The sequence below is a fragment of the Doryrhamphus excisus genome, chromosome 1 (genome assembly GCF_030265055.1).
Source record: "Doryrhamphus excisus isolate RoL2022-K1 chromosome 1, RoL_Dexc_1.0, whole genome shotgun sequence".
NCBI classification, from domain to species: Eukaryota; Metazoa; Chordata; class Actinopteri; order Syngnathiformes; family Syngnathidae; genus Doryrhamphus; species Doryrhamphus excisus.
In genome coordinates, this window is record NC_080466.1 from 31,807,186 (window position 1) to 31,826,411 (window position 19,226).

At 46.2% G+C, this 19,226-nt stretch overlaps 1 protein-coding gene across 2 annotated transcripts in view; it reads left to right on the forward strand.

Annotated features, from left to right (window-relative positions):
- Nucleotides 1-19,226, forward strand: part of man1a1 (mannosidase, alpha, class 1A, member 1) — a 54,231-nt gene that overhangs the window by 22,088 nt on the left and 12,917 nt on the right. Inside the window, exons 1-4 of one of the 2 annotated variants that reach the window (XM_058064366.1) lie at nt 2,890-3,796; nt 3,919-4,009; nt 4,187-4,302; nt 5,916-5,996. In XM_058064366.1, coding sequence (XP_057920349.1) covers nt 4,237-4,302; nt 5,916-5,996 — 147 coding nt within the window. In that variant the 5' untranslated portion in view covers nt 2,890-3,796; nt 3,919-4,009; nt 4,187-4,236. Of the gene's footprint in view, nt 1-2,889; nt 3,797-3,918; nt 4,010-4,186; nt 4,303-5,915; nt 5,997-19,226 lie in introns of those variants that run through there. The other variant, XM_058064356.1, reaches the window with a different exon arrangement.

Consider the following 19,226-nt stretch of genomic DNA (forward strand, 5'->3'; position numbering starts at 1 on the left):
TCTAGCTGGCGGTCAGACTTCCGTCAAATTTCATGTTGGACTGCAACATTGAAGCTGGCAGCCTCGCGTGTACCTCCGCCGCTTCTTGCAGGCCAACATCCACATTTCAATCTCATCCTCGGAGGCGGCCGCTGTCACAGGCAGAACTAAAATATTGTTATCATGCACAAACTCAATGTTTTGGCCTCTTTTTCTCTCTGTCCTGTTCCCAGAAAAGCCATTTAGCCATTTGACATTGAATCCGGGGCCCGGCTGCCGCACGCCATTGTGTGACTGAATCCGATATTCAATCTGTGTAATTGAGATGGATGGCGTAATTCTGCCACGGCCTTCCCTCAGGTTTTCACGCCGGACGTGTGAGGGGGGGTAGGGGGGGAGGCTGGGAGGAAATGATGCGAACACATACTCATCTCTGGAGTTGACGTCACGGAGCCGTCATCTGACTGCTCGCATTAGTCTGATTAATCCACCAACACCAATCTTCTCAGCCTGAAACTGGAGCCGTCCCCCAAGCTTACAACCACATGACGTATTGTTGACCTCGTGACGCTGGACACGCCCACACACGGGGGCATTTGGTCCTGGTTGACCTCGGTTATACTCACACCGATCCCCACCAAAGTAAAGATCCATCATCTCTGCGTTTGCTCAGCTTCTTCAGCTTTCACCTTTTTCCACAGCAAAAGCAGGCTGGTTGGACGGTGGCTTGTCGTGCTGAGAAGCTGGACTGGGAGAACTGGGCAGCCAGAAGCCAATCAGACTGTGACTGTGAACTATGAAATGGCGACTGTGAATGGAAATACAGTGTGATGTCGATGAGGCATTGTGCAAGACATTATTGGAAGTGCGCGTTCACACTCACAGTAGAGTGGGCGTGGCTAGAGGAGGGGCGGGGGTTGGAGTAAATGAAACGGCTCAGTTGGGTCAGAAGCATAAAGTCCATGGTGACACTGCAGAAAGAGGTGCAGAATCTGGAAGATCTAGAAAGCTTTATGTGAGGGTTATTGTGTGTCGCTCCTCTATAGGAGTCCACAACTCGATACGAAAAATAGCAAATAGGTCCCCTTTAAGATTTGTCAGATCATATCGGACTTGTCTGCACCATTAAACGTCTGAGCTCCAGCCATCACTGCTTTCACTTCATAACCAGAGATTTGTGTTATGATTATGGCTGCAACAACCAAATGGTAAAATTGCTAAAAATCCACAAAAGGGCCAACAATGAATTTAATTATGAATTAGTCTATTGTTTGTTTTCATGCATCCCTCGCCAATCACAGAGCCTTTAACTCTGTCAATGCTTGCTGACACTTTTTTAAAGTCAGAGCGGAGGTGGTGTTTTCAAAGGAAAAGTAAATTCAAAAAATGAAAAACTGAGCTTCAGAACTTTGCAAAGCGATACGACATGGCCTTGGAGCACCACGATGAAGATACAAAAACATGTTGGGAGCTCAGAAGCAGGCTAAGTCACGACAACATGTTAAATGTTAAAGTCAGGAAACGTAACGTTAATCCCTCTGGTGACTGGCCTGATGCTAGCATGCAGGGATGCTGGCCCGGTACTTCAACACGTCTGTTCTCCTCAGCAGGGAAGCGTTTGGTGTAACCCTAAGAGAAGTTGCCTGACTATCTGCTAGCAGCAGCGGGGCTCAAGTTCAACGTGCTGCCGCTTTCTGCCTGCCATAACACGATTAGCTGACTGCTGAGCCACCACATTCGCCCCCGCCCCCCCAAATCCCTTATTGATGACCTCTCAAAATCATCACCAGCCGCAGAGAGGACCTGGTGACGTGAGGTTGTAGGATTCAGGACCAGGCTGCAAAGTCTGAGCTAACAAGATGAAATGAAACACTTTGGAACGACGGCGGCTACGATCGTTTTAATGTCAGTGACACTTTTGACTGCTGAGTCAGGACGCAGCGCCGCTATTCATTTGTCTTTGCAGAGCGATCTGGAGAGAGGAAGGGAGAGAGCGAGAGAGGAAGAGGTTATGTCTTCACATAAGTCATGTCTGAAAGTGTCAGGCCACAGAGAACTAAGAGGAAAATAACAGGAAGCAGAAGCGGAACTCTCGGAGGAACTTGTGACACAATACTTTGTCCTCCAGCACTCGTGACAAAGCATAGCATTTCTCTCATCTATGTAACCTATGCCATCTATGTGATCTATGCCTCGTCGACTAAGTGTCAATAACAGACACAATAACAGACCTCTCAGAGGTCAGAGGTCGCAGTAATCATAGTTTGGTCGAGAACTGATGTAGGTATCGTAGCTACAACAGGAGCTAATATCTGCCCATATCTGGTATTTATAGTTAGACCAAAGAAAAGCAAGCTGCTGACCTTTTGTGGCTTGCGCTGGCTGTCCAGTAAACAAAAGAAGAGCGCCATGTTTTGTCATACACAGTAAATATGTCGCGGTTCCTTTGCCAAAGCCAGCTGCTGGCAGATTGACTCACATTTCATGTTGACCTCCGGTTTCCGGCTAAGTTTAGGGAGGGTCAGGGCCACTCCAGAGGAGGCAGCGGTGAAAAGGCGATGAGCTCGGCGTCACCCGGAGCCTGAGTCACATTTGTTTTCACGCCATGATGATAATGATGTCATCGCCACGCTTGGTGATGCTCACTGTTGGCAGCATGGTGCAGTGAGGCTAGCTGACTCATTCATCATGCTACTAGAAGATGGCAAACGCTTTGTCCTCATAACATTACCACATATTCTCATATTGTTTTAAAATTGCATATTGTTTTTCTTGGAATATTTTGACATTATTGTCCAAAAATGACAGCAGTTTTTTTGCCTTTCTACTGTTTTTTTCCTACAAATGTTCTTCTCGTGATGATGATTATTATTATTCATTCATTCATTCATTATTATTATTTTCTTAATGTTACACTTAACGTAATTTTCCAAATATTATAACATAATTGATTTTTTAAAATAGCTAACAGTTTAGAACTTAGCCAACATTTTCTCTCGAATAGTCAGACATTTTCTTGCTAAGCTGTCAGTTGACGTTGTATCGATCAATCACGTCAATCACGCCTCTCATCATTCTATTCTCGAAGAACGTCCCTCGTCCATTTTGGAGCTAGCAGCGATTCTTGGCTTGACAGGATATAAATGACAAATGAAATGGATAAATTTTGATTTAACGTCACATTTATCTTTATTGAAGACGTTTGTTGGCAAAGACAACGATGAGCGGTGAAGGAGCAGAGGAAGAGAGTCACAAACATCTTCTGTCTTCTTTCTTGAATTCCATTGAGGTTCTCTCCTCACGTGTCAAAGGGCGGCCTCTGGCACCTTTCATTGGCCCCACTGTGGGTTATTTTGCAGCCCGGCTCCATGATTCCATGAAAACAATACAGAAACCTTTGGTGTGACTGTTAGTTAGCAAAGAACTCCACCGTTCATCATCGCCGCCAGAAAGCGAATTATACGGCCGTATGTGAAGATTTGAGCAGAAAGATAAAGACGCTCATGTAGCAGGCTGCACTTTTTCTCTTTGCAGCGTTTGATGCCTTTGATAAAAAAGAAAGATGGGGCTGCCATTAGTATTCAGGTCTGCACCTCAGCCATCTGTATCGCTCTCATGGACAGTGAGTGGGAAACAGGAGGCGCACTGAGGGGGAAGGAAGCACGGCGACAAGACAATAGACACCAGGAAGAAGCCCCCTCACCTCCCGGTAGCCCCCAGAGGCTTCATGTACCGAGAAAGGACAAGTCACACGCTTGAAGGAAGATCCTAAAGACAACCGGCCGTCCTCGGCGGCGGAGACGGGATAATCAAGCGGGTGGGGAGGGGGGGCCTCCCGGGAGGACTTGGTGGCGTTTCTAATCAATCAATATGTACAAATCAATCTGTCAGACAGGTGCTGATTGTTTGCTCCTGTTATCACTTCTCATCCAATCACAGTCAAGCACAAAAGAAAAGAAAGCGCAGGAACACGTGCCTGGCGTTACCTCTCCATGGAATACTGCTGTGTTGTGTTGGCTTCTCTAATCAGGTATATGAGCACAAGGGTTTTATTTTCATATTTCCTCTTTTCCAGGGAAGAATGAAAGGATGCTACTTTGCTACTTTATTTGCTGCCCCTGCTGGTTGCAGCCAAGTACTACATCACTGCTTCAAAAAGGCCGCCTTCAATGAAGAATGAAGGATGTCCCTGGTGTTTGTCTTGCAGGAAGTATAAAAGGAGCCACCATCGTGGACGCTCTGGACACGCTCTACATCATGGAAATGTTTGAGGAATTCGATGCTGCCACCGACTGGGTAGAGAAGAACCTGGACTTCAACGTGGTGAGTGTGTGCGTGCGGCCGTGATTATGGAGTAAATAGACGGAAGGAAAGGTCGCCGCCCCCGTGGTGAGCCATAATTCAGTCAACAAAGGCCGGGATCATCCATCTGAGCATGGAGACGCACGCCTCGCAAGGCCGATCTTCATTTGCATGCCTTCCGCCTAATCAATGTCAAAGACGTGCAAACTGTTTGCGTCGCCGTCCTCTGACGTGATGCAAGCCCGTCTACAGACGCCGTGCTGTGAGTGAGGAGGTGAAAGTCAGAAATAATTTAGCAGCTTGCGGCGCAAATGAAGAAAGAATGTCTTTTGTGGTGGGGGGGGGGGCGCCTCACCTGAATGTTAAACACGCGGCAACACCGCCGTCCAAACGCTTTGTTCTGCCGCTTGCTGCTGCGCTCCCTGGATGCATGCAGAGTGGAAAACGTGGAATTGAAAATATGTTACTGTGGAGATGATGCTTGGATTGTTATCACCAAAGCGATGTTTCGTGCTTCGTGCTGGATGCCGGCAGCTCCTGCACGCGTGCAGCACGTGTGTGAGCGCATTTAAGGAAGAGCTGATAATGAACTTTCTACTGCATGAAGAGGAGAAGTAAAACACAGAAACCATAAAGACACCAGGTTTCCACTAGAGACTCTTTACTGTCATTTCCATCTCTCCTCCTCTGAGGTTCCCGGGGGGGCAGACGCCCCGTTCTAGTACTGATTTCATGACATAACTTAAGATTGAGTGGAACCTGTTTTTGTCATGAATTGGTTCCAAATGAGCAGACCAAAACACAACTGAACCGTTTTTAAATGAAACCTTTGATTGTTAAGGGAGGAAAAAACCCAAATCTCTATGGCCCCCCCGTGTGAGAACGTGATGGCCCCCTGAAGCTAATAGCCCCCCTCCTTAGCAGCAACAACAGCAATCAACGTTTGTGATAACTTGCAATGAGTCTCTTCCAGCTGTGGAGGAATTGTTGTCATTCAGCTGCATTGGAGGCTTTTGAAGGTCATACCACAGCAGGTCAGGACTTGGATCAGGCCACTCCAAAGTCTTCATTTGGCTTTTCTTCAGCCATTCAGACATGGACATGCTGGTGTGTTTTGGATCATGGTCCTGCTGGAGACCTTCCTAGTTTGCTACCAATCTGTGACTAGGATTTTGGTGACTACAACCACAATTCCAAGGAGCGTTTCATATTGTGGTTGATGGCAGCAGATAAAAACGTCATTGTCCAAGTCCATTGTCTTTAACGTTGATGGAGGAATATGTTTTATGAATATGTTTTCCATTCTGTCCTGAGCTGGAAAAGTTGTGATTCGGTGCAAAACATTTCTATCCTATATTGTTTTTGCCTGCTTCCGCTTACATTCCTTGTTTTTATCCGGGATTAATTAGCTCCACAATCCAACCATTCTTTTTTCGCCGTTACATTTCTTGCGTTGACAGGATGGCGTATTGTCTTATCTGCGAGCGACAGCACGGCGCGGTCGCTCACAATAAAATAAAAGCTGTATTGTTCCTGCCTTCTGCAAACTTCACATTTGGGGTTTGTGTTTATTATTTGCGGGCCAACACTTTTCCTCTCTTTTCTTGTTACTGATCAACGCTTTGTCTCCGCAGAACGCCGAAGTGTCCGTCTTCGAGGTGAACATCCGCTTCGTCGGAGGCCTGCTGTCGGCGTACTACCTGTCCGGGAAAGAGGTGAGGATCGGGATTGGTGCTACACGAGGTTGTGGTTGAATTTTCCCTGCGTGGACTGGTAAATCAGCTTTTGGGTTTGTGCTGCAAGAAGTATGCAGCAAAATAAATTGACTTAAAAAAAAAACAAACTTGATCTAACAGCTCCGCTGGGTAGCTAGCAGTGCTGCACTTGACTCAGTCAGCGTGATGGCATCTGCTCCATGGAGCTGGAAGCACAAGCTATGCAGGCTCTCCAATGCTAATGTGTGACATTGTACGCCATTGTAAATGGCCTTTTGGCTTTTGGCTAGGACCGAGAGGACAAGCGGTAAAATCCAGCATCATCAGTGCTTTTTTGGAAGGGGGGGGGCACATTTTGCACTCTGACTTGAGTGCAGCATGTCGACAAATCCTCACAGCAGCTTTATTCTGTAAAAACGATGGAGGAAAGGATTTCCTCCGGGCTTCTCACTGTGCTCGCATTACTCTGCTGTGAGTGTGTATTAGTGTGTGTGTGTGTGTGCGGTAACAAGAGGCTGCGAACGTGACATCAAACTTTGACTCTGATCTCACTCCATGCTGCCAATGTGGGATTTTCCTCCTCATCTGGCCTTTTTATTCCCCGCCTCCTAATGATATGCATCTGTTCCTAATTAATTATAAGTTAGCGCTGAAGAGTCAATAGCTCCACGGCCTGCAAATCCCCCGTCTGAGAGCTTTTTAAAGCCTGGCGGCTACGGCGCAGGTTTAGTGAAAAAGAGGCTGAATCACCAGAGACTCTGCTGCAGCCTTGATTGTCAGTGTTGTTCTCCCTTTAAGCTGCAAACATTCAAACGTTTGGTGCCTTGACTGAGCCAACGGGGCCTTCATTAGCGCCCCTCCTGCCCTGGAAAGAGAGGGATGGGGGGGCAGCACATTGCATGCTCAGTCAGGCTTCGTGCTTCAACACGTAGATTCAGAAGACGGTGGAAGCAACTTCAATGCTTGCCTCATTTTCCTCCGTTTTAGACTCCCTTTTCTGCCTTCCTAAATATTACATTTGTAGTCTTACATTTGTAGTTTACATCGTAATAACAGCAAAATGGGGAACATTCAAAAAGACATGAAGGAAGCCCACCTGGGAAGCCCACTTGGGAAGCCTCACCGTATTCCAAATGCACAGCAAGTCTCTTAGATGGGCAATGGTCCAGTATGGTGCCCTGCCACCAGAGGGCGCCATGGCCGCCATCAGTCAATGAACTGCTCTGGCGGATGAAATGGCTATTCTTAGGTATACTTTTTCAGTGTTAAGTTGTTGTGTGATGAGTTTAGTGTTGCTGGTAAAGTGTTGTTGTTGTTCTGTATTTAATGACCTCCTGCATTGTCCTTGTTATGAGCGCACCAATAGCTCGTTATTGGCTCCTAGAGCTACCCAGGATTTCAACTGTGCTAGTTCTGATGTAAAGGAGATAGTACAAGATTAGAGTTTAGCCATAAATTAGTTTTCACAAAATGTCGGTGCTTATGTACTGGAATTTACTGGAAACGTTTTTCTTTGATATTTCCACTTTATTCAGATAAAATGACAGACGTTTCCATGTTTCATTTTGCAGCCACCAATGGCCTCCGTGCCACACATTGGAAACCCCTACCTTTCCCTAACCTGAACCCCACAAATAGCGCAGATTAACTGGAGAGAGGAGTTTTCGTCTTTTTATCGATAAGAGGGGGTTAACATCAGACGTAATGCACGTGTTGGGATGCTGTAAAAAGTGTCTAAAAATAAGTCGAGATGAACGGTCTCTCCGCCGTGACGTGAGCGTAGTCCAATATCAACTTTCTTGCCACCGCAGAAGAGTTGAAAGGACGTTTGTCTTTTTTAAGTTCTGTGAAAAGTTGTTAAATTTAGAATTCCCACAACGTGACCCACATCTGCATGTCGCCACACAGGGAAGGAATACTAATGATTTTCCAGGCAGCCTGATTGGCGTACGGAATGAGGACAAAGAGCTCTTGACGGGGAACGGTGCAGGTAGCAGATGATTTCAATGTGGAACCGTCTCGCTGTGAAAAACGCCGGCCACAAACTGTGACTCGTTATCATTTCTCAGCAGTCGCTCATAAGCGCTTTGCTTTTTTCTGGTTTTGTCCTTTAATGAGCCAATCAATGCGGCACTGAAACGTCTCCACGCGCCTCCTGCCTCCGTGTCCGAGTCCTTAGAGGCGGCTGACTGGTGATCCTCTCTGTGGCTCAAAGTCACCGGTGGGGGGGGGCCGCCAGGCGGTTAGCAAAAAGATGCTAGCTAGATGGGGATGAAGAAAATAACACTTGAGGAGTGAAGATGTTTTGTGAAGGACGCATCACAGTATTAAAACAATATTCCTCACACAAAGCAGCAGAATCCATCACATCCAAGAAGGCTCTCCAAATGCGGTGAGGGAGAGAGAAATACTGCGACGTGAGAACACAAATAAGAAGTAATAACCTAAAAACCTTGCGGAGAGCGTCGCCGGCCAGCTCCAAGCGAGTGACTCAGATGATGGAAAACAGGAAGCGAGGGAGCGCAGGCACAGAGATGATAAAAGAGTTTTACAGGACACGTCGGAATCACCGAGGGTGACAAAAGTTCTCCTCCATCGTCACTTGACGTCCCTCCAGACTGACGTTATTCAGCATTAGCTTGACAGAAGAGAGGCTTCCCTAAAACCTGCTTGGCTTGTTTTTCCTGGCTGTCCTCCTTGTAGCAGCAGCGTATAGATTTTGGACCCCCCGGCTCCCCATTGATTGCACCGTCCAAATGTTCTTGTCCTCAACACATCGACTGCGGTGGCAAAGATCCAACTGGAGTACGGGAAGGGGAGAACACTCCAGATATGAGGAAGCTGCGTGTGAATATTGTCCTTGGTGAATCCAAGCAAACCTTGATGCTGAAAGACTAGATAGGACAGCTCGCACCACTCTTTGGTGGCACGATCACAGTCCTTAAGATACACTGGAGTGAGGAACCACAGTCGGGGGTGGAGATCCAAGAGTCGTTATTGTCAGTTCAGCGTATGGCGAGGACACACAGAGCATCGGAATGACTTTCTTCCCTCTGATTCCTTTAAGGAATATAAATAGGAATTATGATGAATCATGGACTACAATCCAGAAATGACAATACTGCCCAATGTACACAATATGAGGTACTGCAGTACATGAAGTATGAGGAAGGGTTGACGTGAGGAAGTGGTAGTTAACAGGCGCTGATGTTGTAATCCGCTTATTCCTTTAAGACCCTAAATTCCATAAAATGAGTCAGTGATGAAGTGATAAGTTCCGTATTGAAAAGCTATATTTGTTTCATTTTTGGTTTTGCTTCAGGGCAACGATTTTGTGTTCCGAAGCCATGCATCCACCGAGCTGCATAGTTTGGTCGTGTTAACGTACGTACATACAGTCGGGACCAGAAAGGGCCTTTTTACCGCACCGTGTGTAGGCGGGGCCATGCAAAACATCGTGATTTGCCGATGAATTCCAGAGGAACATTTTGTGTCAAAGAGTGGCACCAAACATGGCAGCCATTCTATTTTGGAAGGTTGCTTTTGTTTGTGGCGCCTTCACAAAGCGTGTTTGTAACATCATAAACCAGACTGAAATAAAAGCTGTATCATTGGCACGCAGCCCCCCCACTGCGGAGTCGCCGGCCAGGCGGGTCCTCCCTACAAGCTGGCCCGCTGACCACCGCCAGCTGAAACCACACACACTCGGCCACGGAGCGCTGTGGGATGTGCTGGAAGGAAGCGATAGACGGCTTCTATCCTCCGACCTCAGGAAACGCCATTCACTCGCCGAGGAAAAACAACCACCCCCACTCGTCTGTTTCCTCCTGCTGCTGGCCGCCGTCAATGCGCTGCTTCTGAGAGCCTTAAACCTACGTGCACGCACACACACGCACGCACACACACACACCAAGCCAAGGAGAGATTCCTTCCAGAGCGTGGACAATTAATTTGCAGGATATCTTTCTTAATCTCCTTTCAGCCGCTCAAATCTGTCCTGGCCAGAGAGAGTTGGGCTTCACGGCGAAGGAGGATTAGGAAGTGGAATGACTTGTCAGGCCAATATGATGTTTACTCTTCCATGACAACACCTACAGGAAGTAGGAAGTGCAGAAATGAAACTTCCACTTTTCTGGGAAGATTTACGAGCGGTCAGAAGTCCCTGATCTTGCCGTCCAAAATGTCCAGTTAAAGTTAAAGTCAAGTAAAATAAAGTAAAGTAAAGACTTGTGCCTTTAGTGACACGGTCCCCTTTTCAGCAAGTTTGTTATTCCATCTTGCCAAGGGACAGTACTATTTCAGATGGTCAGAAGGTCAGATGTTTCCCTCAGGAAATCATTGAAGTCCAATCAATCCCTTCTAGACAGCCAGAAATATTGAACACATATTTTTTCTTGAGAATAGTTTTAGTTTTACACAGAACAACAATGTGGAATAAGTCTACACCAGGAATAAGATGGCTACATGAACATTTTACCTTTACAGAGCTCAGACAGCGGGGCTGGGGCGTATGAAAACCGCCGTTTGTGTGTATTTCAGAGTACAGCAGTAAAGTAATCCCTCATTTATGGCAGTTCATTGGAATTTGGATGATCATATGAACTATACTATCTCATATATTAGCTAATAAAGCAAATATATTTTTTACCTATAATTGGCTGTAGTCAACCACAAAACAGTGATCATTTTATTAATTATTGAAAAACTATAAGTGAAAAAAACAAGTGAAAAACTAAGTGAGAGTTTAAACCACAATGAAGACCAAATATAGATTTCCTCTGCAGGCAACACGCAGCCATTCTTGAATAAATACTACAACATAAGTGAGTAGCAAGATTGCCTACAGTCAAGCATGATGATACTAGTGCTGCATGAGTCTGGGGCCGCATGAGCCCTGTCGGCGCCGGGTGAGCTGTGGTTCATTGAGGGAGGTATGAATTCCAACATGTGACTATACTTGGTTCCTTGAACAAGTTTAAAAACTGCCATGCGGCTCAGATTCTGTGTCACCGTATCACACTGTCGCAATCCCCTGTTAAACCTCAATGAACCACAGCTCCCTGGTGCTGACAGCACTCATGCAGCACCACACTGTGACGTTACCACTTTTGTTGCCAGCTAGCTAGGCAATGATGGCTGTGTTTTGCCTCACCTTTAGCTGCTGTACAAGCCGTACATTGACTACTCTTGGCATATCCGTGGTTGCTGATATGTGGGGGCGGTACTCCCTGTTGTCGGATACTGTACTCGACAAGTCCTTTTCAGCATCTTGCACTCAAGAAGATGCTAGCAGCCGCGAGCGTACCCTAATCTTGTTGTCCATGTCCGAGTCATGGCAGGCCACACAGGCTCTTCATCTCAGCTGTCAGATGTAATGGGATTAGTCCGCCAAGCAGGAGGCAGACTGGCGCTGGGAATGATAATAATCCACATGCAAACACAATTCTCATTCTGGGAAGTTGGGAAAACGGCGTCGGCGGGTGAGAGGATGTACGAGACTGGCTGGCAAGGAAAGAGACCAAGGAGGGAAGATGTTTGTGTTGCACGGCGTGGAGCTTAAAATGGATTTGATTCAGGAAATGGAGACAAAAAGTCCGTTTTGGTGTTGAAAGTTGAAGTGGGTCATGTTGCAAGTCAAGAAGGAAGGTTAGGAAACTTCCTCGCTTCCTTAAACCAGACATCAACATCTTGACTGAAATGAGGAATTCACTCAAGGTGCCCAAAGTGTCCATTTTGGGTCTTCATCTCAGTTTTATTGGGCCTCAGCATATTGTAAAAGTGAAAGTACTAAAAAACAGCCCACTAAGGGTTTCAATGCACCCTGCTGGATGAATTTTCAGTAAAAAGTAAAAAAAAAAAAAAAAAAAAAAAAGCATGACTAACTTGCGCAAGGCACACCAGGCATGTCTGCATGGGGGTGTTGCTGTTCAGCTTTGAGGGACATTAGCGCACCTAGCATGTTGATGTGTAGCCCTTTGTTGCGAATGTGATACGGCAACCGGATTGGCCTGATCCCGATCCTGGAGGTGGGACTTTCCTATACAGTAGAAGTTCCACAGTTTTGCATATTTATGTTGTAAGCCAGGGGTGCTCACACTTTTTCAGCATGCAAGCTACTTTTAAAATGACCGAGTCAAAATGATCTACCCACTACAAAAATGCAAAACATCTATTTATTTTCAAATGTATTGAGGATTATTTGTACGTACAATGTATGTTGATGTACCTTGCATAACCAAATGAGCCAATATTGCAAAACACACATAATTAACTATCAACATTTTTTGTAATTACCTGAGTTTACTTTGATGACTTGCACTGAATTGAACCAGCCAGGGATGCATAGTCCGGACAGTAGCTGCTGATAGCCAGCCTCACGCACACTTCCAAATGTTCATGTACATTGTGAAAAAAAAGTCCACCTCCCATTCCGTATGGAAGTGATATGTTTTTGCCTTTTTACTTGGTCCAGCTCCTTCACTCATTTTAGTGACCATAAACTTTAGCGAGAGCTTAAAATCTCGCAATTCGCCGACTAGCTTAGCACTTTGCATCGTTGTTTACGCATGAGCGGTGACCTAAAGGTCAAAATTCAGTTGTCATCTACACTGGTTGTCCTGTATGTCAATCAAGTAACGGGGATGGATGATAGGCTGACATCGTAAGTTCTGCTGCACAGACGTTGTTTGATTTGATTGGTCACCCGAAGGGCAACATTTAGTGGTCATCTGAATGGCTGCCCTGTATATCAATCAAGTGACGGCATTGATGCGAGGATGATATTTTTTTAATGTCACGCCGCGATCGACCAGCGATCGACCAGTGCCACCTCCGCGATCAACCAGTAGATCGCGATCGACTTAATGAGCACCCCTGTTGTAAGCGGTAACATATCCCACTATGTTCGATGGTCCTTGAATGCACCATCTAGCTGTCTTCCACCCTGCACAGATAGACTAGACTTTGCTCCCCAATGCTGATGCATTATAGGAATGCAAAAAGGTACGATTTGTTGACGTTGTTGAGTACTAATGTGTCCAGGTTTTTGTCCAGTGCAAGTTAATTCATGCTAGCACGCACATCAAACAGCGACATTGTCCAGGCTGGTTTTGGTGGATGGTGGCTCTGTATTCTTTGTGCTTTTAATTTGATGTTCCTGTCTTTACGCAACACATCATGAATTAGATGACTATCATGTGCTGCGCTGCTATTGTTTACGTCCGGTCATGCTAAGCTATGGAGATTGTGCCAGAATCCTTTGGTCGCCAGCCCAGGGAGTTTAAGAGACGGACTGTCAATCGGTTGCCGATCTTGCGATAGCCGGTGCACATCTCTGCAATCATTCATTTAAAGATTCATAAGGATTTATGGCTGACTGCTATCAGTCCAGGAGGATGCCGATGCATCGGCATCTCTCGCTTGTCAAAGCTAATATCCGATCTCATTGGTTTATCCTTCACAACCGTAGTCAACAACGTTTCTTTGTCTTGGCCTGGATGGCCTTGAATTTATTGCAGCCAGCTGACCTTGGCAGCCTTCTTTTAGTCCATAAAAGGACCAGTTGAGGAGTCATTGGCTGGGAAGAGGCCTGCTGTAACAGCGGGAAAGGATTTGGGATGAAAACGTTCAACACCATGATGGCGTTTGAAAGAAGATGACTATTATTCATCTCTGCCATTTGACTCATGTCATCGTAATACGTTATTGTCAAAAGAGAATAAATCTATCTGCTCCGGGCTAAATAAATAATCACTCTGGCGGTATTAAATCCCGGTCTTATTGATATGAAATGCTGCATTTTAATCAGTATCACTATCTTCCCAGATTATCACTCTCTAATCACTTCAACATATCAGACTATGCAGGCTGGACTGTGAGCGTGTTGTACGCTGCTGCCGTCGTTGTTTTGTAGGACGCCACCCTGAATTGTCCCCGGGACAGTGTAGGGTGCGGAACCTGCTGACCACAAGGGGGCGGGCTGCTAGGATAATGTTCGTAGATCATGGTATCCTAGTAGTACTTTCTGCTTGTACATATTCTCATCGTTTCCTGGTGCATCCAGCTTGTTTGCATTCTCAGGGGATTGTAGTATGAAACCCTCGTTGGTCGTGGTTAATTGGTCCTAGACCTGACCGTGATAAGTGAATTTCTGCAAGGTAGGATTCTTTATTTACATATGGAATATTTTTGTAGTTCCAGCATAAAAAACAGTTTACACCCTTCTAAATATACATTATTATTTACATTACTAGAGCCCCTTGCACATGAAATAGCACCCCTATAGTCACCTTATGCTTAAATGCTTAATTTAGGATGTACTATATAAGCATACTTTGTGGCTAATAGGCTGTTGTCAACCACAGAACAACCATCATCCATTATATATTTTTTCATAGCCTATCCCAGCTGACTTTGGGCGAGAGGCAGGGTTCACCCTGGACTGGTTGCCAACCTATCACCAATCACAGTATTTTTACATACTATAAACAATATTTCTCCATATGCTATCGGTAAGAATGTTCATCAGACTGAATGGCAGCTCACTTTTTAAAGAAGCGTCTTCTGGTGTTTCGCTTGACGGTTTGGACTTTCGGTTTGGTTTAACTCTGTTTTTGCTTTGTGCTTTTATTTGCTTACTTCCTGTTTGGTGTTTGCATTGCCGTTGCTCTTGTTAGATGGAGCTGTACACTCATGGGTGATGAGTCTTCTGATTCCGTGCAGCTCAGCTACTTGCTGGTTGTTTCTTTCCATTCTAGTGAGCGATTGGAAGGGTAGCTATATTAAGTTTATAACATCAGCCTTGCGGCCGGGCATCAACGGCGGGGTCCATGGGTTCTCGCGCTCACTTCCAAGCCGCTCCAGTAAACGCTGCGATTACCAAGCTTGCACTTTTTTTACCCCGGCATAAGCGGTGAAATGTCAAGCGTTTCTGCATAGTCTGCTCGCTTTTAAGCCTCGGCTCCAGCCAGCATCGTGTAAACGTGGCATTAGAGCGCAATCAACCTCGGCTCTGCTCAGCGCCGTGGAAAGAGCGAGCGTCTCCCGGGGCCGGGCCCGAGGGCTGCAAGCTTTACCCATCAAGCCGCCTCTCCGAGTGCAGCCAAGAGACGAGAAACGGGACGCCTCGTCGTTGGTGTCTTCCTGGCTTTTGCTTACCAGCGTGAAATGGCCCGGCAGGACTACCTTGACCCTCTTTGCCGACTGCTCAGGTCTCCACAGTACAGACAGTTTGCTCTCGTTATATAACTTAACAACAAACCTACATAATTGCCTGGGTGCTTTTCTTAACCTTTGAACCCTGCGGTTCATACAGTGGTGCAGCTAATTCATGACCTTGTTGTAATATAAACAAATCCTGTACTTCAAATCATTTTCATGCAGACCTGCCAACCACATACAAATTTATAGTACTCAACACTTGAATACGCTCCAGTTTGTTGCTGCTTTCACGTTTACTTCAGTCTGTACAGAACAAATACTACATGAATAAATGTCTGCAGTTTATCTAGAATATCAAAGGGGACGGATGCAAAAAATTGTCTGTCCCTGGGGGGGGGGGGGCATGACAGAAAATAATTGAGAAGCACTAGAGTACTGTTATTCAAATGTACACAACAAACAATAGCAAAGGTACTCTCCAATACTAAGTGAACACATTCATATTACAAAGATTTGGAAATAAATACAGTAGTCCCAGGCGTTCCATGTACTTTACGTATAACTGAAGTAACTTTATTTGTTACCGCCACGCTAGCGTGATGAGCAGCAGACCCACGGAGACCCTGGAGGAGCCACAGAGACCCACAGTGTGCATGTAAAGCTGTACATTAGCTGTAAATTAGCATCCTTAATCCATCCCCGATGTATGCAGTGACCCCCCCCTCCCCACCCCCATCCTTCAACAAGATCTTGTATTGGATCTCATGAGATTGTCTTCGTGTTTCTGTTGTTTGTGAGCAATCATAAAAGATGATTTGCATTTTACAGGCGAGTTGTGGCTTAGCTCCTGGAACAAATGATCATTTTATAGCCAACTTTATCGCCCGCGGCAATGAGAGGGATGCCTTCATGGCTTGTTTGCTTGTTGGTGAACGAGGTAGCACCAAAACCAATTAAGCTATTCATCTTGGGAGGGAGGCGGAATGGGCCAAGAAAGAAATCAGTACATTTTCATATTCATGGTGCATAATATGCCTTCATTCTAAATGGAACGCATCCGGTCGGTACATGCCGTTTCTTCCTGCATTTACAATGCTACAATGCTAAAACTCTACAATGCTACTTGCTTTACATTCACACATGCTGTTGTTGGGCCAGGTCCCTAAACGGGCCCACCACCGTCCAAAAAACATACACATCACATAAAACACACACAACAAACAACACGACACAGTGTCCGTCGCCTAAGTACAAGAAAATCATTGAGAACCGCTGATCTATAGATCTATAGTCCTAGAAGTGAACTGAAGACATGCATTCAAAGATTCCATAAATGGAACAGAGAAACCACCTGAAGTTGACTTGGTTGTACGATGAACATTAGCTAAACATTAGGTAAACGTGGTGATGGTTTGGTAAACGTTAGGTAAACATTTGGTATACATTTTGAAAACGTGTAGTAAACATTAGGAAACGTGGTAAACATAGTGAACATTCCGTAAGTGTTTGGTAAACATTAGGTAAACATTTGCAAAATGTTGCAAACATTTTCTAAACATGAGCTAAACGTTTGCCCAACATTATGTACAGACTGGGGACATTGCTTGGTGAACGCTGGGTAAACATTGGGTAAACGTTTGGTAAACATTGCTAACTTTCTCCATGTGACCAACTGTCAGATGAACACAAGCCGTCCCAAAGTGCTGTGATGGAATTTCACACACGGGGGGGGCTGTTGCACTGCCTGCAAACGTTTTGAAGCTTTTTTGGGCCCTCTCTGTGTGAGAGGCGGGATGATATCTTTTAAAGTGAGTGTCAATCAAAGTCAGCCAGCGGTGGCGGCTATGCTAATTGTATTGCTCCCGCATGGGAAGTTTGTCTCTGTGAAGCTTCTCTGGAAGATCACCAGTGGGATGGGACGGCCTGAACCTTCAGGCCCCTCCAGGCCCCTCTCTTCATCACAACGCTGCACTCAGCCCTCACCTGTATCTTTATGGAACTTTATGACATAACCGTGAGCATTGCAGCTAGGTTGCTTGTGAACGACAACAATAAAGATCCGCATGGAACCTCAGCAGCTGTGCAGGGACCAACAATTCAGAATTTGAGCAGAATGTTGGGGGAAATACGCTTTAACAGTTCCAGAATAGAGAACACACTTGATGACTAAGTTCCTTTTTCTTTGGCCCCAACTGACTACACCTACCGATGGCGGCTAGGATGACTTAACTGTGTCACCTGACTTTTTAACCACCTTGCTCCGTGCGGCCTGTATGTCATGACAAACAAGCAGCATCAAGACAACTTATGCTCTGAAACAAACCACGCCGGGCTTCCACTGAGGTGGCATTTTTCCGTGGAAATGTTCGCTCTTCCTCTCCACCAAACAGCTGACGCTTAAAAGCGTGCTGAGTCAGCGGGCAGGCCTCCCAGAGAGGTGAAGGGGATGATGTTTGGGGGGGGGTGTGCTCACTAGCGTCGAGTCTGAATGCTAATTTTGACATCTATATCTTTCTGTCAGACGCTGTATTTGTGAGTGTGTGTGTGTGTGTGCGAGTGTGTGTGTGTGTCCAGGCACCGGGCGGTGTTTCCACACCGTGACTCACGTTGAGGCGAATGTAGAAGCTGCATCCCAGCTGGAGCGAGATGTCTTTTTAGACGCTCAGGTCGAACAAAGTGCATGAACGCTCATGCATTATTTACACGTGGAAGACAGCAACACCCCCCCCCCTGCAGGGAGCGTCCGCTCCACTGTGGAGTTGGAGACAAAAATGTGGAATTTGATCAAATATCTTGAAATGTTGCATTTTCTGATTGCGGTCGAGGCTGAACTGCTCTGCTGGCGAAACAGGCTGCGGCAGCGATTGAACGTAAATATGGAAGAGTGTTGCAGCAGAGGTTCTTACTGCCATATTTACTGTTCTTAGTAATACGCACTTTATCTTTCATGGGTGAAAAGCTGCTTGATATTTTGGTAGCAAATGATAACAGTGGTGAAAATACAATTTTAGAAGAATCATTTTAGAAGCCCCTGTGATTGGCTGGCGACCAGTCCAGGGTGTACCCCGCCTCTCGCCCGAAGACAGCTGGGATAGACTCCAGCACCCCACACGACCCTCGTGAAGAAGGTAGAAGATTCAGTAGAAGATGGAAGAGGAAGAAGATGCTTAGCATATCTTTCCAAATATCACAGTGGCATCCTGTCATCCTTCACTCGGTGGCCCTCATGGAAGGTTTGACCCCCCCGTAAGATACCTTTTGAATTCTCCTCATATGAGGAATGAAAGAGTGATGATGCAATCATGGCTGTGACCTCAGACACCAATATTTGCGAGACACGGAGGTGATACTGTAGCATAGACAGCGGGTCCTGTCGATACGGAAGAGGACTTAATCTCGTGTCACGCGAGGCCTCAGCTGACTCCTGCTTTACTTGTAATTACGGTCTGCTCGCCTTCAGGCGCCGGCGTCGTCGCCTCTTCCTCGCCCCCCCGCCTGAAGCCAGTTAATAAACCCGGAGAGAGAGATGAGACTTTCACTCAGCGTGGAGGAGGAGAGCAACCATTGACACAACCCAGGGCTTCTGGAGGGCTGAAAGCTCTGTTGTGTGTGTGTGTGTGTGTGTGTGTGTGTGTGTGTGTGTGTGTGTGTGTGTGTGTGTGTGTGTGTGTGTGTGTGCGTGTGTGTGTGTGTGCGTGCGTGCGTGCGTGCGTGCGTGCGTGCGTGCGTGCGTGCGTGCGTGCGTGCGTATGTGTGTGTGTGGCATCTCCCTTCCAGCTCATTCAGTGTCTGCCGAGACAGTCAGCCTCTCATGCGTATCCTTCCAGCACACTGCAGCCGCTTGGCTTCCTTCAGCGAGCGCAGAGGTCGCTTTGGTATCACTTCTCGTTAGATGGTGTACCTAATGAAGTGACCAGTGAATCATTCTTGTTTGTTCTTCTTGGCGGTGCCACGTGTTAGCCTTGACGCTGGAATGCAGACAATTTAAAAGTTCTTTCAGAAAACCGCTCTGGCAGCACTCAGTTTTTTGTGCCTGCAGCTTTAACTTGAACTTAACTGTACGAGTCTCCA